The sequence below is a fragment of the Dysidea avara genome, chromosome 6 (assembly GCF_963678975.1).
Source record: "Dysidea avara chromosome 6, odDysAvar1.4, whole genome shotgun sequence".
In the NCBI taxonomy this organism is placed as follows: domain Eukaryota; kingdom Metazoa; phylum Porifera; class Demospongiae; order Dictyoceratida; family Dysideidae; genus Dysidea; species Dysidea avara.
Window position 1 is genome coordinate 38868931 of NC_089277.1, and position 23713 is coordinate 38892643.

A 23713-nucleotide genomic window follows, 5' to 3' on the forward strand; every position below is an offset into this window, starting at 1 on the left:
ACAATTTTGAAGCATCCATTGTAGCCTTATATTTACTGGAACTGACTTGTCCCGAACACATTGAAGCAGCTAGATCTAGGAAGCAAAAGAGTACATACAGCTACTCGCAGGATGTGGTCATTTGAGGGTTGATAACTATATTTAGGGACCCGCCGATTATGCTTATAATTTTACCTATTATGCTATGCTGCACTGCTCAAAAATTTACCTAGTATGCTTAAATTTATGCTCAATACTTACCCATTATGCTCAAATTATGCCCAATTAATTATGCCTCAGTTCTCATGCTCTGCTAATAATAAGTGGCTAAAGCACAAACTTACTTGTCAAAATGCATATCACATTAAAGATCGATATACTCTAATAGAACAGTCAGCTATATGATTGTTCTATTAGAGTTACTGACTGTTCTATTAGAGTATATCGATCTTTCTGTAATAGCTATTTTGATAAGCAAGAATTAATACTATTACACAAATATTCTACCTATTATGCTAGCATTATGCTCAATGCTTTCAGACACCTATTATGCTCATAATTATGTCAGCATAATCGGCGGGTCCCTAACAATATTATGAAATTAGTGTGCTAGGTTATCATCAGCCCAGCATTTCAAGAGTTTTGTTGACTTCATTCAGACTTCAGTCACCAGCAAGAAGGTATAGACTTTCTTTTTCTTAATGATTTTTTTGGATCTCAAGCTGCCCATTGGTGGAATGCTGTTCCTAATGACATTTTAACATCCCAAGCCTTTCAGGAGGATTTATTTTCTTATTTGTGTAAAAGTTGATGTAACTATTATTATTTTCTTATTATCATTGGTATTACTATACATACACACAAAATAAACACAAACAGATCAATTATTTAGTCCAAAGTAATTGCAACACCATCATCAAGTCCAATGGACCTCCACTTGGTGCGAGATCCACGGATACACATTCCATGGCCAGTGGCACATAAATTATAAGATGGCAAAAGCTAATCGAGCATGGATCCATCCCATAACTTCTGCTGAACTTTGCTTCCATTTCAATGAAAGGCAATAAATTTTCTTTCTTTGTGTTGTAATTTTTTGTTTTCAGTCTACTTGTATATGTGTGTAGTTGTACATGTAATTTGTGTAAGGTACATAAATCAAGCCAAATCAAATTGTATAATCAGTATAGTAATAATGTACTATACAAGGTTATAATGTCCAAGTAGTTAGTATGTTTGTGATTGTACAGTATGATTTCATAAATTGCAATACATGACAATTTATTTATCTAATATTTTAGTTTTTTATGTGTACCTATTACACTTATTCACAGGTTGGAAATCCACTGAAGATACCTCAGTGAAGGTGTTAGTGGTAGGGGGATCCCCTAGTAAGGCATCATACAATGGAGCAGCCATATCTGGCTTCCAGTTCAACACTACCAATACTGTGTTGTTATCGACATGTATAAATGCTGACCTAATCTCAAGCTTTAAGATCACATGAGAGTAGTGATATGCAGTGTGTGATGAATTGCGCTATGTGTGTGATTGAAATTGTATTATGGATTATTATTATAACATGTTTGTAACAGCACGAATTAACCACAAACATGTACACTTGTAATTATGTATCAACTAGTTATTCCTGTATACTTCAACTGTACATGTTATTTAGTACTAGACTTAACTTATGCAAAGGACTTTACATGACAAAACAATAACTAAACAGCCAGTAAACACCAAGCCTGATAGATAGTAGCTACATGCAAGGTACTGTAGGCACACACTAACTCCCAAAATGCCATAGAGGGGCAATCAGAAACACAACTGTTGCAGCCTTGCATAGGCAATAGGGTTTGATAAGTGGGGAATTTTAATTAGTTATAATAATGCTTTAACCGCATTACCGAATTACGCACATGCCACATCCTGTGTATATAACTAACAACGCGGCCGCGGACACGACTGAAAGTATCGCGTGGAATTTCATGATCTCTTTTATTGTACCGCGATGGCACATGGAAACGATGTAAAGGTATACATGTACATTCTGTTACAGTGCACGCGTGAATTTTCTATAACCTCTAATGAAAATAGAATACTCTGTGGAGTAACTTGATTTCATGTGACGTTAATTTGCTACTCGTACCGGGTGACGCCCCACTTTTTATTGGAAGTAATAAGTTTATACAGAGACCTTTGAGATTTAAAATGTTAAGAAACGATGGTCCTCCGTCCTCGTGGTAGGTAGAGGTATACATTGAAAATGATACCTAGTCTGTTCGCGTTTACCTGAGCCCTCGTTTCTTTTTAGGTAGTGGTAATATGCACCTATCAATGTATTGCCCCCCCCCCCCCCTAGTCTCGCGTGGCCAGACCGCTTTTTTCCGTATATTGGGTGGGGAAAAAAGGGTCTGGTGCAACTCCAATAGCTGTTTACTTCTGAGCCGTCCCCACATTCCGGGGACGCTAATTGAATAACATTAGTCACAAAGGAAGTGCCATGACGTCAGTAAGTTAACTAGAGATCTGTTTATCCTTTAAACGAAGCTCCGATGTCTCTTTTATAGCGTCTTGAAAGTTAATCCTCATCGTGTAACAAGACTCACAACCGGAGCAGGAGTGTAGGAATACTTCATAGTTTTACTGACGTCATGGCACCTCCTTTGTGACCAATGTTATTCAATTAGCGTCCCCGGAATGTGGGGACGGCTCAGAAGTAAACAGCTATTGGAGTTGCACCAGACCCTTTTTTTCCCACCCAATATACGGAAAAAAGCGGTCTGGCCACGCGAGACTACCCCCCCCCTATGGGGCCATTTGACGATCGTTCAGTAAGCACCCAAATATTTTTTTGTTGTAACTTCCTTCGCTATGTCAAATCCCGCGTTGCAACTGGGGGCAACTGTGGGGATTTGACACGATAGGTTTGCCCTACTATGGGGCATTTGACATTTGGCTGTGTCAAATCCCCACTATAGCCCCATATATGCCCGAGGGGGGGGTAGTGGGGCAATACATTGATAGGTGCATTACTGAACCTAAAGGTTTTTTTTATTTTCGCGTCTAGTAGTTTCCCTGAACATTCGACTTTAGGGGACGCGAAAAGTAACATTAGCGTTAGGGATAGGCTCGGATTCAGCTTTGGTTTCTTCTTCACCGTTAGGTTACATTCTTCTTACTGTCTATATAGTGAGACTACTACGTGAGTAGCATTTATAAAGTAGAAAAGTAGGGGCAGTGGGTAGCTAGCAGTGGTAGCACAGTGGCAAGCCCACTGCCTACAGTTTCAATAGTCCAGGATTCGAGCCCAGGTTGAGTTTTGTGTTTTTTTTCGTTTAGTGACCCTTTTTTTGTCTAAGTTTTACTGTTGGTTCAATAGCGAGTCCGGCCTATTGAACCGACTTTCGGTTCAGTAACCACTGCCTTCTTTTTAATAACACGTGTTATTCTTGTTACACATTTAGTATCACTGTGAAGCCCTTTAAATGCTGGAACTATTAGTCAAAAAGTGCATTGATAGCTAGGGTTAAGAACAATTGAGTTATGAGGCTTTCATGTTGTAAACATGTTTTCCACCCATACATTCTACCCATACATTTTATAGTATGGGTGGAAAACATGTTTACAACATGAAAACATGCTTGTTCCAGTACAAAACCATTGGGAGTGAACATGTGTTTGCTCCTTTGATATGGTGGGGGGTCAGGTGAACGCGTAGCTACTGACCAACCTTTCACACATGTTTGCGGATCCTATCTATGGCGAAACTGACCCAATTCTGGATTGGGTCAGTTTCGCCATAGATAGGATCCGCAAACTGAAAAATCGACATCTTCAAATCGACTTACAAACTATAGCTAGTCATGTGTAGGAATAGGTCTAATCAAGAAAACACTAGAGTGGCAGCAAATTTCGTCCATCTCTTCAAGTCGATTTTTTGCCATCCTAATTTGCAATGTTATTCTTTTGAGCCAAAACTCTTTGTCAAGCTTTCAGAGGTTGTCCACTCTTACTATGGAGTATAGGTAGTTTAATATAATTAATTAATATTTGATAGTGGTGTCGCATGCAACGCCGACTGTCCAAAAAAAAAGACATTTCATGATATGGAACACAGCAGACTTGCAGGGAATACTGTACCTCCAAGTCAAGTTCCTGTGTGCAGAATATGGTGTGGATTGAAGTTTGTTGACCATCTGGCTGCAATTGCAGATCCAGGATGGGGCATTTGGGGCAAATACCCCCCCTCCCCACCCTTCCGGCACTGCCTTTTCCTTTCAGGAAGAATAGCTAGCTATCACTTTGACAATGCTAGTTAGGCCATAATCAGTTTATTACTCAAGAAATGAATACTTTTAGTTTAAATGGCAGACGTATTACCTCTCTTTATTTCAAAAACTGTCACCCAGCACCTTTGTGTGTATTAAGCGCCTCTAGAAATATTACCATGTGACAGCTAGGTGTTTAAGCTTTTGTAGCACCTTTTAAGACTTCACAACCTTCTGCAATGGCCTAAATGGCACAATTCAACAGTGAAACACTACTGATAGGTGATTATTTGTTGCTATGTGTATATCGACTACAACAGATTGCAGCTAATAGTTGGTTCCCCTTTGTAATAGTGTGAATCTGAACTTTTCTGTGCCCCTCCCCTTGCCAACTCCTGAATCTACCCCTGGGCTGAGACCAGCCTCTCCAGATTTAGCAAAAATTCCTCCGCGACCTAACAAATACTGCAGTCTCGTGCACATAAGCACCTTTAGACCCTCAGAATTACTATTCTATAAAGCATTATTATTATTAAGTGTGTTGAATTCTGGAAATGATTACTCAGCACAAGTACAAACTTACAGAGAAGGTTAGAGTACAAACACATTAATCAATTGTGGCATGCGAAACGCGATTTATTGCTCAAAACCATGCAAGCCTCTCATAGCTAATATTAAAAATATTGTGGGATTTACTTGACAGCTACTCTGAGTGCAGTTAAACAATAATTTTTGTGATTGTTGATCAATTTTAGTGACATTATGTATGAAAAATCAATTTCTGACTGTTCTGTAAGAATATGCATATCTGACTGCTCTATTGAAGAGTTTTCTTCAAGTTATGCATATTATAATTATGTTGCATTGGTGTAAGTTGACCTATATAATTAGTGCTGACATGTTGCATGATATGGTAAACTCATTGTGCCTTTTTCTGAAAAATATCAAAGGTATAGTTTAGACATAGCATCTGCATTATTTTTCGTTATGATATGCAATGTACTACTATTTGGTATGTATATGCTGAGCCCACTTATGCATGGGGGCAGTATTCGCAATAATTATAGTAGCTATCAAAAGCAGAAACCAAGGGTTTGCTCCAATTCCATAGTTGATGGTAGGGAAGAGTGGCTCTGCCGACTACTGTGAAGATAAATAAAATAAAATCAAAAGTTGAAATATACACCTGAAAGCAGTCTTCAAGCCAACAATTTGATGTATGTACATTTGTATATCCTATCTGTGTGGACCATGCACTCTTATACATTCATGTAATTTTCCAAACTACTAAAATTCTACCTCAAAAACTTTTAAATCAGGACCCAGTACAGGACAAATTTTCAACTATTTAAATTTTGTGAAAAGATCTTAATACATTAATACGACAAAGTCATCGCAATAATTACTCTAAATTATGTGACATGTGACTACTGCTCTTATTAAATGTTTGATCTAATACTGTACATTACAACCATGTCAATTTTCAAGTTCCTGTAAATCATCTGATTGGAATCTCATTTTAACAAATAAAATAAAATTTCTTCTAAATCACAAATAACTAAACTTCATTTTTAGAGATTTTGTGTCATGGAAGCAATACTGTGTTTTTAATTCCTTGCACAGGATATGATAATAGCTACTAGACATGGTTGAGTTGGTACTTTGGTACAAAAAATTAGCTACCAGGAAATATCACAATTTTGTATGATAGTTTTCCATGCAGATGTGATTTCAAGGCATGTAAAAACTGTCTGGGGAGCATACCATCTGACCTTGCATGCTACTGCATTTGAATATCTCATGAAAATAGATGATCAAATAATTATAAACTCTGATTTAACTATCAAAAAGGTGTGCATAATTATGACTACGTATGCTGCATGACCTGCACGTATGTATCTAGCTATAGCTATATAGATCTGGCCAGGCACTCAAGACCTCTGGACTCCATCTTTGCTACAGAAATGATCATCTTACTGTGCTCACAGTGATCTTTATAATCATATCAAGTCAGCAATATTATGCTGAGTGCTGTAAAACTTTCATTACAAGAGTTTTAGTTTTACACAATAAAGGTTAACTGTAAAATTTACTGTCAGTAATCAAGCCATTGCTGTAAGTTTATACTTGCTCTGAGCAATCATTACAATACTTCAGCACACCTAAAGGTGTTAATTTGCACGAGACTGCAGTATCTGGTGGATCATGGAGGAATTTTTTGCTAAATCTGGCAAGGCTGGACTCAGCCAGATAAATGGTCAACAAACTTCAATCCACACCATATTCTGTATACAGGTACTTGATTTGTAGGTGATTACTGCAGTAGATTTTGCAGTATTTTCTGCAAGTCTGCTGTGCTTCAGATAATGAAACGAATTGATGATGTGCGTGACGCCACCACCAAATATTAATTAATTTTATTTAAATTTTTTTTCAATATAGTAACAAATGTAATAACAACTTACTATTGCCATTAAATACAATTAACAATGAGAGAACCCAGTCTCTGCCTGGATCAAATTGTCAGCAGCAACTGGATTCTCATGAATGAATCTGCCAGCAGAAGAATGGGAACCATGTAGACATCTAATTGCAGAGTGTAGTAGAGAAAAAGACAAGCAACATCTAATTAGTCCCAATACAGCAGCATATTGATCTTTCCTCTTCTCTGAAATGAGGGAAGCTAGACGTTTGTAAAACACAATAGCTTGATCAGCCATCCACCACAATTAATTTTATTACACTAACTATACTCCATAGTAAGATAGAGAGAGTTTTGGCCCTAAAGAATAACATTGCAAAATTAATTACGAAGGTGAAAAATCGATCGAATTCAAGGTATTTCGCATTATTTTCGCTAGAAGAGATAGACGAAATTTGCTGCCACTCTAATGTTTTCTTGATTATACCTACCCCTACACATGACTATAGTTTATTTATAAGTCGATTTGAAGATATCGATTTTTTGGCTTGCAGACCCTACCATATATATTATATTACTACGTACCTGGGATTGCGTACTGACTTCGTTAACTCTTAATTATCAACACGCCACTAGTACTCCTTGTTGTACTACAATATACGGTCTTCTGTTAGTAATCGTAAATATTTCCTGTAAAACTGGCCATCTCCTGGTGATTTTAATAACACGAAAGATTTAACCTCTTCATCATTTATTAGACAGTGAAAGGATGCACTAGAACACCTCCCAGTAGTCTGAATTACCAGGAAAACACTTGAAATACAGCATAAGCATTGTGAAAGTGATTTCACAAGCCTCAAACTCACTACCATGCTTCATTGAATAACGACTCAAAAAACCAGGCTACATTTGTCATGCCTATCTTAAACCATTCGTCTGTGTCCACTCAGCCAACAGCATCATAGTAAGTGACATATTTAGCCATTTAACAAGAGCTGAGATCCTCAAACACCTTCCAACAACACGAAGCAGATATCACTGTTTTACCACTCAGCTTGTGCTGATTTTCTGGCTTTGACACCTATCCGATCAGGATCTGTCCTCTAGCCATTGGAACTGTAGAGGGTAGCGGATATGATGCTGTTGAGCTCCAATACTATGCCACCTAGTAGCTACAATACTTGCACGGTACACTGCAAAGGAAAAGTGTTAACAAGTACAACGTGGATTGTTCCTTTGAAATGGGCAGTATGCAATCTCGGGTATGTAGTATATAATATTTATGGTTTTACAATGGGGAGGGGGTTTGCAAGGAAGCCCCCTTTGAAATTTAGATCTGCAGGAACCGAACACACTAAATTTGGCAGCACAAAGTGAGTTGTAGGTTTGTAGCATACATTACAAAACAAAAATTTATATGATACATTGATTAATCTCTCGGGGAAGGATCCACAGAAGGAACTGTGCATTTAAAAACCAAGGTACTCTAATAGAGCAGTCACTTGCATTCTAGCCATGTACTCTAATAGAGCATTTGAATGCTCTGTTGATCTGATGATTGTTGAATCGCATCAGTCTCTTTTATCTACTGACTTTCAGGATGCGTCAGGCGTTTTTTTGATGCTCTTTCTTCTGCTAAAACATCAGTTTCTAGCATCCATTCATCTACTTTTAAGAGCAAGGCTCATAGCAGTTTACATTCCTCTCATGTTAATTATTAGAATTCTACTCATAGACTGTTGACTGTACCAAATAAACTTCTGGATAATAGAGCAAAATTGTCTCCTGTGAAGGGGCATAAATAAACCTGGGCCCAGCACACACGAACGATCAAGGTACTCTAATAGAGCAGTCAATAACTCTAATTAAGCAGTTGCAGTGTTCAGGGAAACGGTGTAGCCAACTACTATTTAGTTAAAACAGTAATGATTATGATTGTCAGTGATATAATAGGAGGCTGCCATCCATTACCAGCAGGTAGCTAGTGACTCATTTTTTCTTTCAGAGTCTAGCACTGGGTCCTGGTATCAGTGTTAGTCTAGTTATGCCACTGCCCCTGTGGAAAAAAATGATGTATGGTTTACCTGAAAAGCAACTTTCTTTCTTACTGCAAGCTGGTTGTGACACCTTACCAACACCTCTTAATCAGGCTTGCTGGAATATAATCATTAGTCCAGTATGCATGTACTCTTTGTCACTCTACTAAACCTACAACCTTAACTGGTTGAACGTTCCATTGCACTTAATCTTTGGAGATACACTTGGTGTCATGAATCCATTTTGTGGGTTTTTGTTCACAACTTTGAGAAGAATTTACCACTGTGTTTTAAGCTTTATGCTGATCTTCCTGGCTATCAGGCACGTGTTAGTCCCCAAAGTACTATTCCATCTCACATCACATTTACTCTAAGCAGACCTGAGCAGTTTCAACGGATTCCATTGTGCTATTAGAACTCTCTGTGGTTACTAATACTCAGCATCACTTTTTGGCTGCAAGGAATTGTAAAGAAGATCGGTATGGTTCATTACTGCTTGCCATAGAACATGCTGGATTTTTGTTTGAACTTGTGACAATTGGAAGTTGGCTGTCTAGGCCAATGACCTTTACAAAACTTAGTATTTTATGCCATCTACCGAAGAGTACAATACGTTGCATACTTCAGCAGGCAGCTCGTGTTGCCATTTCCTGTTTGTACAGGATATTTAACTCTCGGGCTTCAGCATCATTGTATGTAGCCATTCTGTTGAACTGTTGACATGCCATAATAAATTATATCATTTAGTTTTATAAGTAGCTAAGATTTATTACGTATTTTTTATCTTGCCAGGGCTCCAGTTATTATTGCCATTTTTAGTAACTTGGTAACCCTGAGAATAGACTCCTGACCCCTTGTAATTATATGTAATTGTCAAATTATTATGACATTTATTTTTCTCTCATATAAATAATCTATGTATTAACAGATATAATTATTACCGTGAGAAGGAACTTTATTACTGTTGTGCGCCAATGCTGTGAAGTGTTAAATTTTAGGGGTTTTATTGAGGAAGGCATATATTTCTAGACTAGACATGTAGCATTATAATGTGAGTGATGCAAAACTTACTGCTATGGTCTGCAGTTCTTTTAGTTATGCATGGGAATAGATAGACTTCCTGTATTTGTATCATACACTTGGGTGTACAAGACACATCCTTGATAATCTTCATTGTAATTAGAAATTTGATTGGTTACAAATTATTCCATTTTTGTCAATGGATTCTTGTCTGTACGTGTAAGGCCATGCACTATAGCTAGCTGTGTCCCAGGGAGTTGTGCAAATAATATAAATAACTATCAAATTAATTCATCCAATAAAAAAATAATAGCAATCTGTTGAGCTTAGATCTCTCAGTGACTGGTACTGCTTCCACAGACCCCCACTGCTGGTAACTAACTGTAGTGTTGTTGTTGGAAACCCCTGGAAAGATGTGAAACTGTATTAACAATGGTAGATCCAGGATGGGGAATTTGGGGCAAATGCCACCCTTCCTCACTCTGTGCCATAGCTACTTCTTTTGATAGAAATACTATAACTACACCTTGAATGTCAGATGAAAATCAATATATATATATAATATATATATATATATATATATCTAATCAAAAACAGCCAAGCTGTAAAAAAAGGTGCGGCCCCAAAAAGGCCATGGTGAAAAAAGATGTGAAATCCAAGGTGGCGGCCAAGAAATGGCTGTGATGGTAGGTTAATGGTTACATTTTAATAACAACAATTCAGGTGAATTTGGTGCCAAGACCAAGCGGCACAAAATTCACCTGAATTGTCGTTATTAAAATGTAACCATTAACCTACCATCACAGCCATTTCTTGGCCGCCACCTTGGATTTCACATCTTTTTTCACCATGGCCTTTTTGGGGGCCGCACCTTTTTTACAGCTTGGCTGTTTTTGATTAGATATCACTTCTTTTTGTATTTGTATACTGCAAAGCCGGCCTATGGCTGGCTTTGGGGGCTTTTTTAACCCATATGTTTTTTTCTTTACTACAGGAAGAAGAAAAGAACTTAAAGAAGAATTTTAGTACTTCAATTATTTTTGATTTTATTAGTAATTATACAAATTATATACATATATTTATTACATGCCCATTATTCCCCACAGGATATTTTTTTGCAGCTGATCTCTCTACTGGGTGACTTGAAATGTAGCTGAACTATATACAGGATGGTTTCTTTGTAGCTGAACTCTCTACAAGGTAACCTCTTCTAGCTGGTCTCTTTACTGGGTATTTTGTTTCTAGCTGAACTCTCTACAGGTGATTTGTTTGCAGCTAAACTCTCTACATGGTGGTGTCTTTGTAGCCGAACTCTCTACATGATGGTTTCTTTGTAGCTGAACTCTCTATAAGGTGACTTCGTCTAGCTGAACTCTCTACAGGGTGATTTTTTGTAGCTGAACTCTCTGCAGGGTGATTTGTTTGCAGCTGAACTCTCTACATGATGGTTTCTTTGTAGCTGAACTCTCTACAAGGTGACTTCGTCCAGCTGATCTCTCTACGGGGTGATTTGTTTCTAGCTGAACTCTCTACAGGTGATTTGTTTGCAGCTAAACTCTCTACATGGTGGTTTCTTTGTAGCTGAACTCTCTACAAGGTAACTTCTTCTCTACAGGGTGATTTGTTGTAGTTGAATTCTCTACAAGGTGGTTTGTATGAGGCTGAACTCTCTACATGGCGGTTTCTTTGTAGCTGAACTCTCTACAGAGTGATTTGTTTGCAGCTGAACTCTCTACATGATGGTTTCTTTGTAACTGAACACTCTACAAGGTGACTTCTTCTAGCTGATCTTTCTACAGGGTGAATTGTTGTAGCTGAACTATCTACAAGGTAACTTCTTCTAGCTGATCTCTATACAGGGTTATTTGTTTGTAGTTGAATTCTGTGCAGGTGGTTTCTTTGTAGCTGAACTCTTTACAAGGTGACTTCTTCTAGCTGAACTCTCTACGGGGTAATTTCTTTGTAGCTGAACTCTCTATATGATGGTTTCTTTGTAACTGAACTCTCTACAAGGTAACTTCTTCTAGCTGATCTTTCTACTGGGTGATTTGTTTGCAGCTGAACTCTCTACATGGTGGTTTCTTTGTTGCTGAACTCTCTACAAGGTGAATTCTTCTACCTGATCTCTCTACAAGGTGATTTGTTTGTAACTGAACTCTGTACAAGTGCGTTTTTGTGGGTGATCTCACTGCAGGTTGATTTGTTTGTAGCTGAACTCACTAAAGGATGATTTTGCTTGTAGCTGAACTCCTTGCTGAACTCCTTGCATTGTATCTAGTTTCTAGCTGATCTCTCTACAGGGTGATTTGTTTGTAGCTGATCTCTCTACAAGTTGATTTGTGTGTAGCTGATCTATCTGCAGGTTGATTAATTTGCAGCCGATCTCTCTACAAGGTAATTTGTTTGTAGCTGAACTGTCTGTAAAGTGATTTATTTGTAGCTGATCTCTCTGCAGGTTGATTTGTTTGTAGCCGATCTCTCTACAAGGTAATTTATTTGTAGCTGAACTGTCTAAAAGGTGATTTGTTTGTAGCTGATCTCTCTGCAGGTTGATTTATTTTAGCTGAACTCTCTACAGGGTGATTTATTTGTAGCTGAACTCCTTACATTGTGTGTAGTTTCTAGCTGATCTCTCTACAGGGTGATTTGTTTGTAGTTGATCTCTCTACAAGTTGATTTGTGTGTAGCTGATCTCTCTGCAGGTTGATTTGTTTGTAGCCGATCTCTCTATAGGGTAATTTGTTTGTAGCTGAACTCTCTGTAAGGTGATTTGTTTGTAGTTGATCTCTCTGCAGGTTGATTTGTTTTAGCTGAACTCTCTACAGGCTGATTTGTTTGTAGCCAATCTCTCTACAGGGTAATTTGTTTGTAGCTGAACTCTCTACATGGTGGTTTCTTTGTTACTGAACTCTCTACAGGGTGTTTTGCTTGTAGCTGATCTCTCTACAGGGCAATTTGTTTGTAACTGATCTCTCTACAGGGTGATTTTTTTGTAGCTGACCTCTCTTCAGGGTGATTTGTTTCTAGCTGATCTCTCTACAGGGTGATTTTTTGTAGCTGACCTTACTTCAGGGTGATTTGTTTCTAGCTGATTGCTCTACAGGTTGATTTGTTTGTAGATGAACTCTCTACAGGGTAATTTACTTGTAGCTGAACTCCTTACTTTGTGTCTAGTTTGTAGCTGATCTCTCTACAGGGTGATTTGTTTGTAGCTGAACTCCTTACATTGTGTGTAGTTTCTAGCTGATCTCTCTACAGGGTGATTTGTTTGTAGCTAATCTCTCTACAAGTTGATTTGTGTGTAGCTGATCTCTCTGCAGGTTGATTTGTTTGTAGCCGATCTCTCTACAGGTAATCTGTTTGTAGCTGAACTCTCTATAAGGTGATTTGTTTGTAGCTGATCTCTCTACAGGTAATCTGTTTGTAGCTGAACTCTCTATAAGGTGATTTGTTTGTAGCTGATCTCTCTGCAGGTTGATTTGTTTTAGCTGAACTCTCTACAGGGTGATTGCTTGTAGCTGAACTCCTTACATTGTGTATAGTTTCTAGCTGATGTCTCTACAGGGTGATTTTTTGTAGCTGAACTCTCTTCAGGGTGATTTGTTTCTAGCTGATCTCTCTACAGGTAGATTTGTGTTGATTTGTTCATTGCTGATCGCTCTAAAGGTTGATTTGTTGCAGCTGAACACCCTGCAAAGTGTTTTGTTTGTAGCTGATCACTCTAAAGGGTAATTTGTTTGTAGCTGAACTCTCTCCACAGTGACTTGTGTGTAGCTGAATTCCGTGTAACTGAATTCTCTAGAGAATGACTTAATTGTAGCTGAATTCTCTACACAGTGCATGACTTGTTTATAGCTGAACTTTCTTCAGTGTGACTTGTAATGTTCTGAATCTCTATAGTGATATATTTGCTTAACTCTCCACATGGTGACTGTCTTCTTGCTGAACTGTCTATAAGAGTAACTGTTTGCAGCTGAACTCCCTACAGAATAACTTGTGATGTAATAAAATTCTATAATGGAGTAAATAAATTAGCCGAATGCTCTATTAGGGTGACTGTTCTATTAGAGTATCTCGATCTCGCATTTGCTACACGGAGTTGGCTTTCGAATCATAACTCAGTGGTTTGTAATCCGATTCTTCTGTACTACTGCAAGTACTTTCTATGAAGATTATTCCAGCTATACACCGATTTTCAGCTCATTGCTCTAAGCGGTTTGCCTAGTAGGCGTGAAAACTAATACTTTTTTATTCATAAAAATCGATCGCGTAATTGTGACACAGGTTGGGTTTTGTGTCATATCTCCGTGGTCTTTATCTCGATTCCTTTCAAACCACCAAAAGGCACTCCTACGATGGTTACTCCATCTACATAGCAATTTTCAACTCATTGCATGAAGCGGTTTACCCTGTAGGCGTGACAACAAATCGATCATGTTTTACGCGAATAATCGGTCATAACTCCTGAACCATTCATCGGATTTGTACCAAATTTGATGCTAGGATTCGCCTTTGGACTCCCTTTCTGTGTGCCAAATTTCAAGGCGATCGGAGTACGCGTTTGCTTGTTATAGCAATTTTTGCAAGTGTGCGAAAAGACGAAGAAGAAGAAAAAGAAGAAAAAAAAACAGAAGAAAAAAACGAAACTTTGGCAGCTCGTATCTCGGAAATGGCTGGAGCGATTTCCTTCAAATTTGGAATGTAGACTCCCTTGGCTGGCGGGCAACTGTGTAGCAAATTTGGTTCCAATCAGATAAGTGATCACCGAGATACAAAGGTGTGAAAATGACGTTTTCGTTCTTCCTGTCAATATACTCACGGTGTGGCGCGCCGGCTTCTTGGGCCGCACGACACACTATCGTGTGTCTTGATATATATATATAACACATGAAAACTGCATATTTCTACTATTTATTGAAAACTCACTCAAAAGCAAAGTTAAACAGCTGTCAAACTGTTACCCAGCACCTTTGTACGTTTTAAGTGCCTCTAAAAATAATTATCTTGTTACTGGGTGTTAAGACTTTCATAGCTTTTAAAAACTTTTCACAACCATCTTCATAGGCTATAATGACAAAAATCAACCTACTAAGGAGTGATCATTGCTACTTAAAAATACAACAACTAGATAACAAGAGATTCTGCTCTCCCCAATCACCTACAACTTAGCCTGTTTGTGCCCCTCCTCTTGCCAGCTCCTGGATACGCCCCTGATTAACACATCATAATTATAATAACTTCTTTGGTGAGCCACACCTACATAATAGGAATTATGTGTTACTGCATACATATGTAGAACCTTTCCCATTATTGGTATGTTGTAGTCTGTTCCATTTTCTTGCAGAGGGTCACCTTCTTTTGTGAACCATACCCAGTTATTAGGAATGTGTTATACTATTTTACAGTAAGGTGTGTTGAAATTTTTGCAAGCATGAATGAAACCACACCCACTTATAGGACAACAAGTGGTGAGACTCTTGTCTCACTGGTTTTTCCAACTCTGATGCCCTTTCAATGTTGCTGTTCCCACAGCTTAATTTATTTTATTAGTCCAATGCTAATGCCTGAATGATATAAAAGTTATACAGTAGATGCTTGAAAACTGACATATTACACCTCCTTACACATCTATCATTGTATACAGTTCTTACATTGAGATAAGACTTAATTCACATGGTATTCAGTATCTCTCACTGAATTCATTCACTTGCCTAGTGCCAGATGATGAGTTCATCACTTTTAGCCACTCAAAACACCATGTGCTGCTGTTGCACACAACTCAGTAATTTTTTTGGAATGTGATAGGCTCCTAAAACATACTCCTCTTCTGCTCCATTCCTACCTTCTTTAATCATGTGATGCTTTGCATTAGAATATAAGACTTAACAGGATCATGTAACATCCTTGTTAACTAACATTAATCTCAGCAATGTTGATGTCAGCACATTAATATCATGATGCAATAAATCATTGTTACATTAATTACAATATTGATGAGCAGGCGTGTGCCACTATCCTTGGGTGGGCACCTGCCTACTCTTGGCTATGCCACTTGCTTTATGAATTGGTTGGTCATTTGTGTCACCCAGTTTCAACTCTGACTTATACACTGTGTGATTATACTAACAGGCATCTGTAATGCCTTCCTTACCTGTACTTAATAATAGCTGTGTGCGAGGGTCAAGATAGTGGGATGGTAACAACCTATAATTTATGTCAAATTAAAATGAAGATGTATAATTTTCTGTGATAGTACTATACACAACCTCACCATTCAACTGGATACCACTTCGCTTTCCTTTTGTACACTGTACAAATTTTTTAAAGTTAATAACTCTCATTACATGTGCAAATATGTAGTAGAACGGTGAAACCGTATAAACACTGGAACTGTTTTTCAATAAAGCGCTTTGATATGGGCAAGAGCAAGTGAGTTATGAGGCTATAAAAATATCCCATACATTTGGTATAGACTATTCAAGCGTGCAAACATGTTTACAACATAAAACATACTTGTTCAAGTACAAAACCATTGGGAGTGAACATAATATGTTCACTCTTTGATATTACTATATCCAGGTTAATGCAAATGACTACATAGTACTGCAGCTACAGTGCATTGCATTGTGATTTGGCATGTAGTTTTGTTGAAAGTGAATAGCACTGAAGTGCATAGTTTGCTAGCTGTATAACTATGTAGCTTCATTAAGCCATTGAGTTGTCAAAATGGTGGCTAACTGAGCATTACATAGGTTGTATGCATGCACCACAGCTGTTGTATAGATTTGTAGCTTAGTAGCTATGGAAAGTTATCATGCTGGCTTACTGCAACTGTTCAAGCACAAATTTTATGTTTTTTCTTACTTACTGTATGGATAATACTCAAATACAGTACAACCGAATTTTGGGAAGTCACCCTTATATTATGTGCACATTTGCCACAATAAAAATATTTGGTTCCAAAACACAGCATTATAAGTTAAATTCATGCCCATTGAAGGGTAGAATAATCCATAGATACCTTGGATCACAAGAAAATTTAGAAAATTGTTTACTGCTATTAACAGCACCATGCTAGTCAGGCATGACCATAAAATGATTTTCCAAAGTTTGGTCACAAATTCAGAGTACTCATCAATGACTGCAATTTGTATAGGTAATCACACACATTTGAGTACAATTAGGGAATAATTGTACGAGTAACAGTCAAAATTGTACGAAGCGAAGCCAAGTGCAATTTTGGCTGTTACAAGTACAATTATTCCACAATTGCACAAAAAATGTGTGTGATTGCCACATAGTGACCAACCTTTATGGCTTGTAGTACACATCTATCCAGTTCTACATGGCCATTACCTTCTACCAGGTGATTGCATGATCTTTTACTACATCATTTGTTGTTGCACTTACTTAAAGGCTTCACATGTCAGCAATTTTGATTGGCTATTGATAATGTCTACATTTGTTGTAATTGAAAGGTTTCTATTGTCAACTAATCTGATAGGCTATTCATCATGTCACTTTATCATTGCACTTAAAAGGCTTCTGTTATTCTGCTATTTTATTGGCTGCTTTACGGTGCAATTACAGAAATAAGGCCATGCAATTTGGGATTAATTGCACTCCTACTATTGAGACTAATGTATGGCAAACTAAATCACCATGTGATTATGCACTAAAGTACTCAACTCATTTCCAACTCTTGTTTTGTATTGATTATATAAGCATCAAATTGAATCCAGTCCTTCATGCTATTAATATTAGGCCTTACACTAGGCCTATCTTTGTAGTATAGTGAAGTGTTGCTTTAAAAACAGCTCCTGCTTAATAATAAGTCAGTGGAAATCCTATACAAAGATAAACACTTTGATCCCAACAGCTTGTTTTGCTTCAGAATAATGCAGGTCATCCATCTCTCCTAAAGTGTCCATTATATAGAATTTAAAGTGTACAACAATGTACATAATAACAATATAATATTACTCTGCAGTATAATATTTGGGGATTATTGGATGCAGTAAGTGATAACCGAATTATTGATATCAAGGAACATCTTCACAACAAAGTCAATGTCAATGGAAAGTTTATGGTTAGTTGATGATGATGATGGTAGTTAAGTGTTTTACTGCAAAATATGATACAGCATGTATGTGTGCTTGTTGTGCGTACATGTGTGTGTGTGTGTGTGTGTGTATGTGTGTAGTGTGTGTGTGTGTATGTTGTGCGTACATGTGTGCGTACATGTGTGTGTGCGTGTGTAGTGTGTGTTTGTTGTGCGTACATGTGTGTGTGTGTACGTGTGTAGTGTGTGTAGTGTGTGTGTGTAGTGTGTGTGTGTGTGTGTGTGTGTGTGTGTGTGTGTGTGTGTGTGTGTGTGTGTGTGAGAGAGAGAGAGAGAGAGAGTGAGGTAGTATGGCTAAGTGTCAAAAGCATTGGCCTGGTATCATAATCGAAAGGTTCCAGGTTCAATTCCCAGTTATGCTAATTTATTTGTTATTGTCCTCCAGTCTACCCAGCTGTATAGTGGGGAACTGGTGGCCTGGTGTCATCTGGGGAAGCAGATGACACCATTTAAATGATTATTGTTTTTTTTACACCCTGTATGCGATTAAGCCAAGAATAAAAAGTTTGCGGAGCTGACTGACTTGATACATACATTTTCCAGATAATGACATTAATTTTACTGTAGAATCAAAGAGCCCGTGAAAGTCTGTAATGACTTCTTGACACGCACGTGGCTAGACATTTGATTTATGCAGGGTTGGGGGTAACACATTACATAACAAGTAATATAACATGGCATGCTACATGCAGAGTAACGAGTAATATAATTTATTGCAGATATCGTTGTACTTGGAATTTATAATGCATTGTTTCTTTTTAATGCACATATTAAGGACAGTCAAAAGTCTTTATAAACCTCTCCCAACACAGTTTACCTGTGGAAAAAATATTCCACATGAAATATTTTGTAGTCTGTTCATGGTTTGCTGTATGTTTGGCATGTACATTTTGATTAAAATTTTGAAAATCATTTCATCATGCAGGAATAATTCTTTAATGCTTTAATGCTTCAAGCCAGGGACTAAAAAGGGGCTAGTTGTGGCCACAAAACTAGTTGTAAGTGACTTTTGGCTAGTTGTAAATGGTGATTTGGCTAGTTGTAGTTGAACTTAGACAAAAAATAGCCAGCTGTACCACATAAAAGTATAAATGTTAAGTTACATATACTTATGTGCTGTACATCTTAACTCTCGGGGATTTGGCTAAAAGTACCTCAAAATCCAATTTTGAGGTAGCCATTTTTCAATCTTTCAAATTTCATGGTCTACTATTTGATTAAAAATTGTCTTGCAATCTAACTACTGTAGTTTTAATTTTCTTTCTTACGGTCAGCAATAAAATTGAAATCCACTAAAGCAAGGCTCACATGTATGTACGTAACTATATACTTACGTAGTTCTTATTTTTAAACTTTGTTCCTTCAGTTTGCTATTACTTCCAGATCTCAATTGTTTCTCTAAAATTGCTTCCAGGCTTAATCTTGGCACACTTATATATGTCCGAGTGTGCCCCAGACCCAACTGGATAGAAATTCCTACAGTTTTCCTCTTTACTATGGCACTTTGTCACACAAGCCCTCTCTTTACTTTAGCTGTTTGGACAATCATGGCAATGTACAGCACAAATAGTACTTACCTCAAACACTATGTGTACCCCCTGGTCTTAGGTTAGGTCTAGGTGTAAAAATTAGTTATTTTAGCCACTGCTTCAAGTGTTTTGTTTTTGAAATTATGCTGGAATTAACGATCATTAGTGCAAGCCTACTCTACATTTGTGTAAATAGTAACACGGGAATAAGGGCTTTTGCCTGATATGTAGGCCCAACAACCCAAGGGCCACAGGCCCCAGAGTGAGGGCATATATATATATATATATATATATATATATATATATATACGTATATATACATATCAGGCAAAAGCTCAAATGCCCCATATTACAACTGCTGTTTGCAGTGCACATTTCTGCTTTACTGGCTGTGCAACTCATTGCTGTGAGTTTTGATTATGTAACCAAATCAGTCTGATAGCCTGCACAGGGTGATCAATCACCCAAGCCAATGCAAATGCAACCACTAGATGTATTAAATATTCATACTAGGCCTGAGCCTATTATGCTTTTAAAATTGCCTATTATGCTTTTGAGCATTGCTCCAAATTTTCCCCTATTATGCTCCAATTATTCCCAGTTGTGTCCCATTATGCTCCAAATTTGCTCACATAAATTGTGTCTTGACTGCTCTATTAGAGTATTTAATACATCTGTGATTGTTCTATTAGGATATTTCAATATGCGGTGACTGTTCTATTACAGTATATCGATCTTTAACTAATCTTTTCTTCACAACGTAGCTGTAAATCTGATTTTTACCATGTTTGCACACTATCTCGTTCTGAATCATGCAAAATAAGCAGAGTTTCAGCTTATCTGATAACCAATGCAAAAAAATTGTGCCTATTATGCTGGCATTATGCCAATGCTCTTGGCTACCTATTATGCCCCATGCCCCAAATTATGTTGGCATAATCGGCGCAGGCCTAATTCATACCTAAAAAAAATTTCGATTGAGGATCAGCATTAGTAAATTCTAGTTACATTTGGTTACAATGAATCGGCAAATCCTAGAGATATCATGATTACATGTCATTGAATTTAATGTTTCAATCGGTGCTATTGAATTGTTTATGGAATAAACACAAGTTTAATGTTTCAATCAGTGCTATTGAATAGTTTATGGTATAATTACAGAGTTGACTAAAGGCCTAGATAGGTTAGCTTGGTTGTAGAGTGGTTACTTCATGCAGAGTGGTAACTTTGTGATTGGGTGCGGTCCATATTCAGAAATGTGTGGAAACGATAGCACTAGTTTTCACTTTAGCCCAATGTTTTTCAAGGCATAGGATAGTGAGGATAACAAAATACTCGTCATGTTAGTGCTTTTCATGGCAAAATCCAAGTCACGTATACTAATCACGTGATCACATGACTGTTAATTGATCCCACAGTCAATTTTGGCCTAAACGTCTATTCCCAAACGTAGCTTGAGCTACAGTACTTTTCATATGTAGCCATATGTAGCCCAGCTACAGATGTACGCTTACTTTATACTGTACAGTGAATCCAGAGTTGGGGTCGTTACTCTAAATTTATATATAACTTTTTACATCGTAACAGTACCAGTACTATGCAATGTAATGTACTGCAGTTACATAATATTATTGCTCCCAGAAAAGGAAACAAGTTACATATTACTCTGAGGGCTGTAACCAAGCCTAACTGTAACTAGTGATATTATCACATATTACGTTTGTTTGTTACTATATATACTATAAAGTATGTTCAGCCTAAATGCAGATTCCCATCCTACAACTATAAATTTAATGCCATAAGTGAGATACATGCTTCTCTAACCTGCACAAATACCATTGTATCTTGGCATGTGAAGCAAGACACTTCACTTTCCCAGAATTTTAGACAGATCGTAAGTTTGTGTGTGACATATTTATTATTGCTATTGTGTTTTATAGCTCTCAAATAGTACTGCATTACACATTGCAGCAGAGAAAGGCTACTTGGAAGCTATAAAGTTGTTGCTATCAAATGGGGCTTTAGTTACTAAGAAAGATAAAGTAAGTGCTCATGGGTGTAAAGAACACCAAAATGAATAAATGCACTCCTATAATGCATTATAAAACCATACGTATGACAGAATATAGACTTGGAAATACACTCTGACACATCAAGATTAATCCACAAAACTTGTAATGCAATGCTTGAGTTTATCAAAACAAGTGTGATGGAATAATATAGTATAACTAGTAAGGATGATGCAATGCTTAAACAAGTGCTTAAGGTGATTAGACAATGGAGACTATGATATGTAATTTTAATCCCTACTCTAACTTACTACTATATTGACTAATTTGAGCATCAGGTGATGGTTGCCATTGTTTAAGCATGTTTTGTTGCAGTGATTCTGTAAAATATTAATTCGAATTCTTTAATCTTTAATTCACAGCCTCGTTACAAGATTTCCAAAAGGGTGCAGCTCCCTAATTATCATAACAAGGGTGAATAATGAAAGTTATGAAATCAAAGGTGATAGCCAAGAAATATTATATCAATTTTAACAATTGCAGTAATAATAATAATTAGAATGGTCATTACCAACTAGAGCATGATTAACACTGCAAGACTCTTTTCTCTTCAGTTGTGGCTATAAAGTTAGACCCTATCCACTAATGTGCTATTCAACGTGCCAGAGATAATGACCTTTATGTGTGGTTGACTGCATTGCCCATTATTGCAAATAACTTTAATCTCACTGCTCAAGAGTTCCATGATGCTTTGGCTCTTCATTATAGAAAGCCTCTTCTGGCCATTCTCCAAATTGTGATGGCTGCAGTGCCCCATCTAGCTTCGACCACTTTTTAGTCATGTAGAAAGGTGGTCTTGTTATCCAACAGCACAATAATGAACTGAGTAATGCTTTAAGGGATTTGTCTAACTTGCTATGGGGGCAGGTGAGGCGTGAACCAATTGTTTCAGAGGACCCATGTGATGATAACATGTTGGTTGCTGATCTCGGTATTCGTGGTGTACTCAGTCTGAGGAATTATTTGATATTCATGTCTGCGACACTGACTCCCAGTCCTATTCGAATCATACCTTAGCATTGATTTTGTTAAAAGCTGCGTGTGAAAAGAAATCTAAGTATTCTGTCGCTGCTACTGTTCATCAAGCCCTGCTTTGGTTTTCCGTTGACAGTCTGATGGGTCCCGAAGCCTCCTGTTTTCTGAAAAGACTTAACTCTTCGATGGGACAAGCACTATTCAGAAGTTGTCTATTGGATTAGAACAACCCTGGAACTTGCTCTTGTGACAGCTACTGGCTTGTGTATCAGGGGAAATAGAACAAGATGGCATTGCTTAAGTTTTAAAGATGGTGCCATTATTGACTCTATAACTTAGTTAATATTTTGTGTAAATATGTGGTTTGTGTTGTATTTGTGATCTTCAATTATTTATTATTAGAATGATTGGCACTAACATTACTTTTAATTTCACAACTTTTCCTCAGTAGGGACTGCACTCTTTTCCACCACTTTGCGTTTTTGCAATATAGCTATGTTGCATAATAATTATGTTGCATTGTTAAGGTTGTTTATGTGTATTTGCATTATCTTTGCAGAATGATGACACTCCACTGCACTTAGCAGTACAGCATGGTAATGTACAGGCTGTGGAATTGATGCTGTGTACAGAAGTTGATATTAACTCTAAGAACAGAGTAAGTGTTTATTACAATGCATGATGCAGTGTAAGCCGCAAATCTTTTGTCGGACTGTAAATGTGGCAATCATTTCATGTACATTTACTGTGTTATCTAAGATAATGTGTTGCTTTTATGTAATACAAAGGTCAGTAAATAAACCAAGAATATTATTCATTCTGAAGCCAATATGTATCGTGGAATACTAGATACACCCTGTTATATTGTACTATAGATTCATTAGTCTAATACACCCTGTATTGCACAATTCTGGCTTTATAGCAATAGCTGGAGTACCCATTGAAAGTTCTGAAGATAGCTTCATCTTGCCATATACATATATTTTGCCACAATAAATTTTTGTGTATAGTTTGTAATCATCATTATCAAGTTACTAACTCCTTGGTTTTTCTTGCTACTGACAACTCTATGGCTCTTACTCCTAGCTACTCGGGTACCAGTGGTACCAGTGAGACTATCAGTATTCACAATGGTAGTTCCATACTATAAATAGTAATTTTATTATGTAAATTTTACAATTCAATTATATCTCCTAATTTGATCATTGTTCATATGTAGAAAGAATCTGAGAGATACTTGTAAGCAGTATAGTAGATACTATGCATTGGTAAAAATTAATATGGTCC

General features: G+C 37.3%; 1 protein-coding gene across 1 annotated transcript in view; it reads left to right on the forward strand.

Moving 5' to 3' along the window:
* The first annotated feature begins 1932 nt into the window (after positions 1–1932).
* Positions 1933–23713, forward strand: part of LOC136258952 (uncharacterized) — a 40849-nt gene continuing 19068 nt past the window's right edge. The window contains exons 1-4 of the mRNA XM_066052343.1: positions 1933–2017; positions 17722–17820; positions 21323–21424; positions 22986–23084. Coding sequence (XP_065908415.1) covers positions 1994–2017; positions 17722–17820; positions 21323–21424; positions 22986–23084 — 324 coding nt within the window. The 5' untranslated portion in view covers positions 1933–1993. The remainder of the gene's footprint in view (positions 2018–17721; positions 17821–21322; positions 21425–22985; positions 23085–23713) is intronic.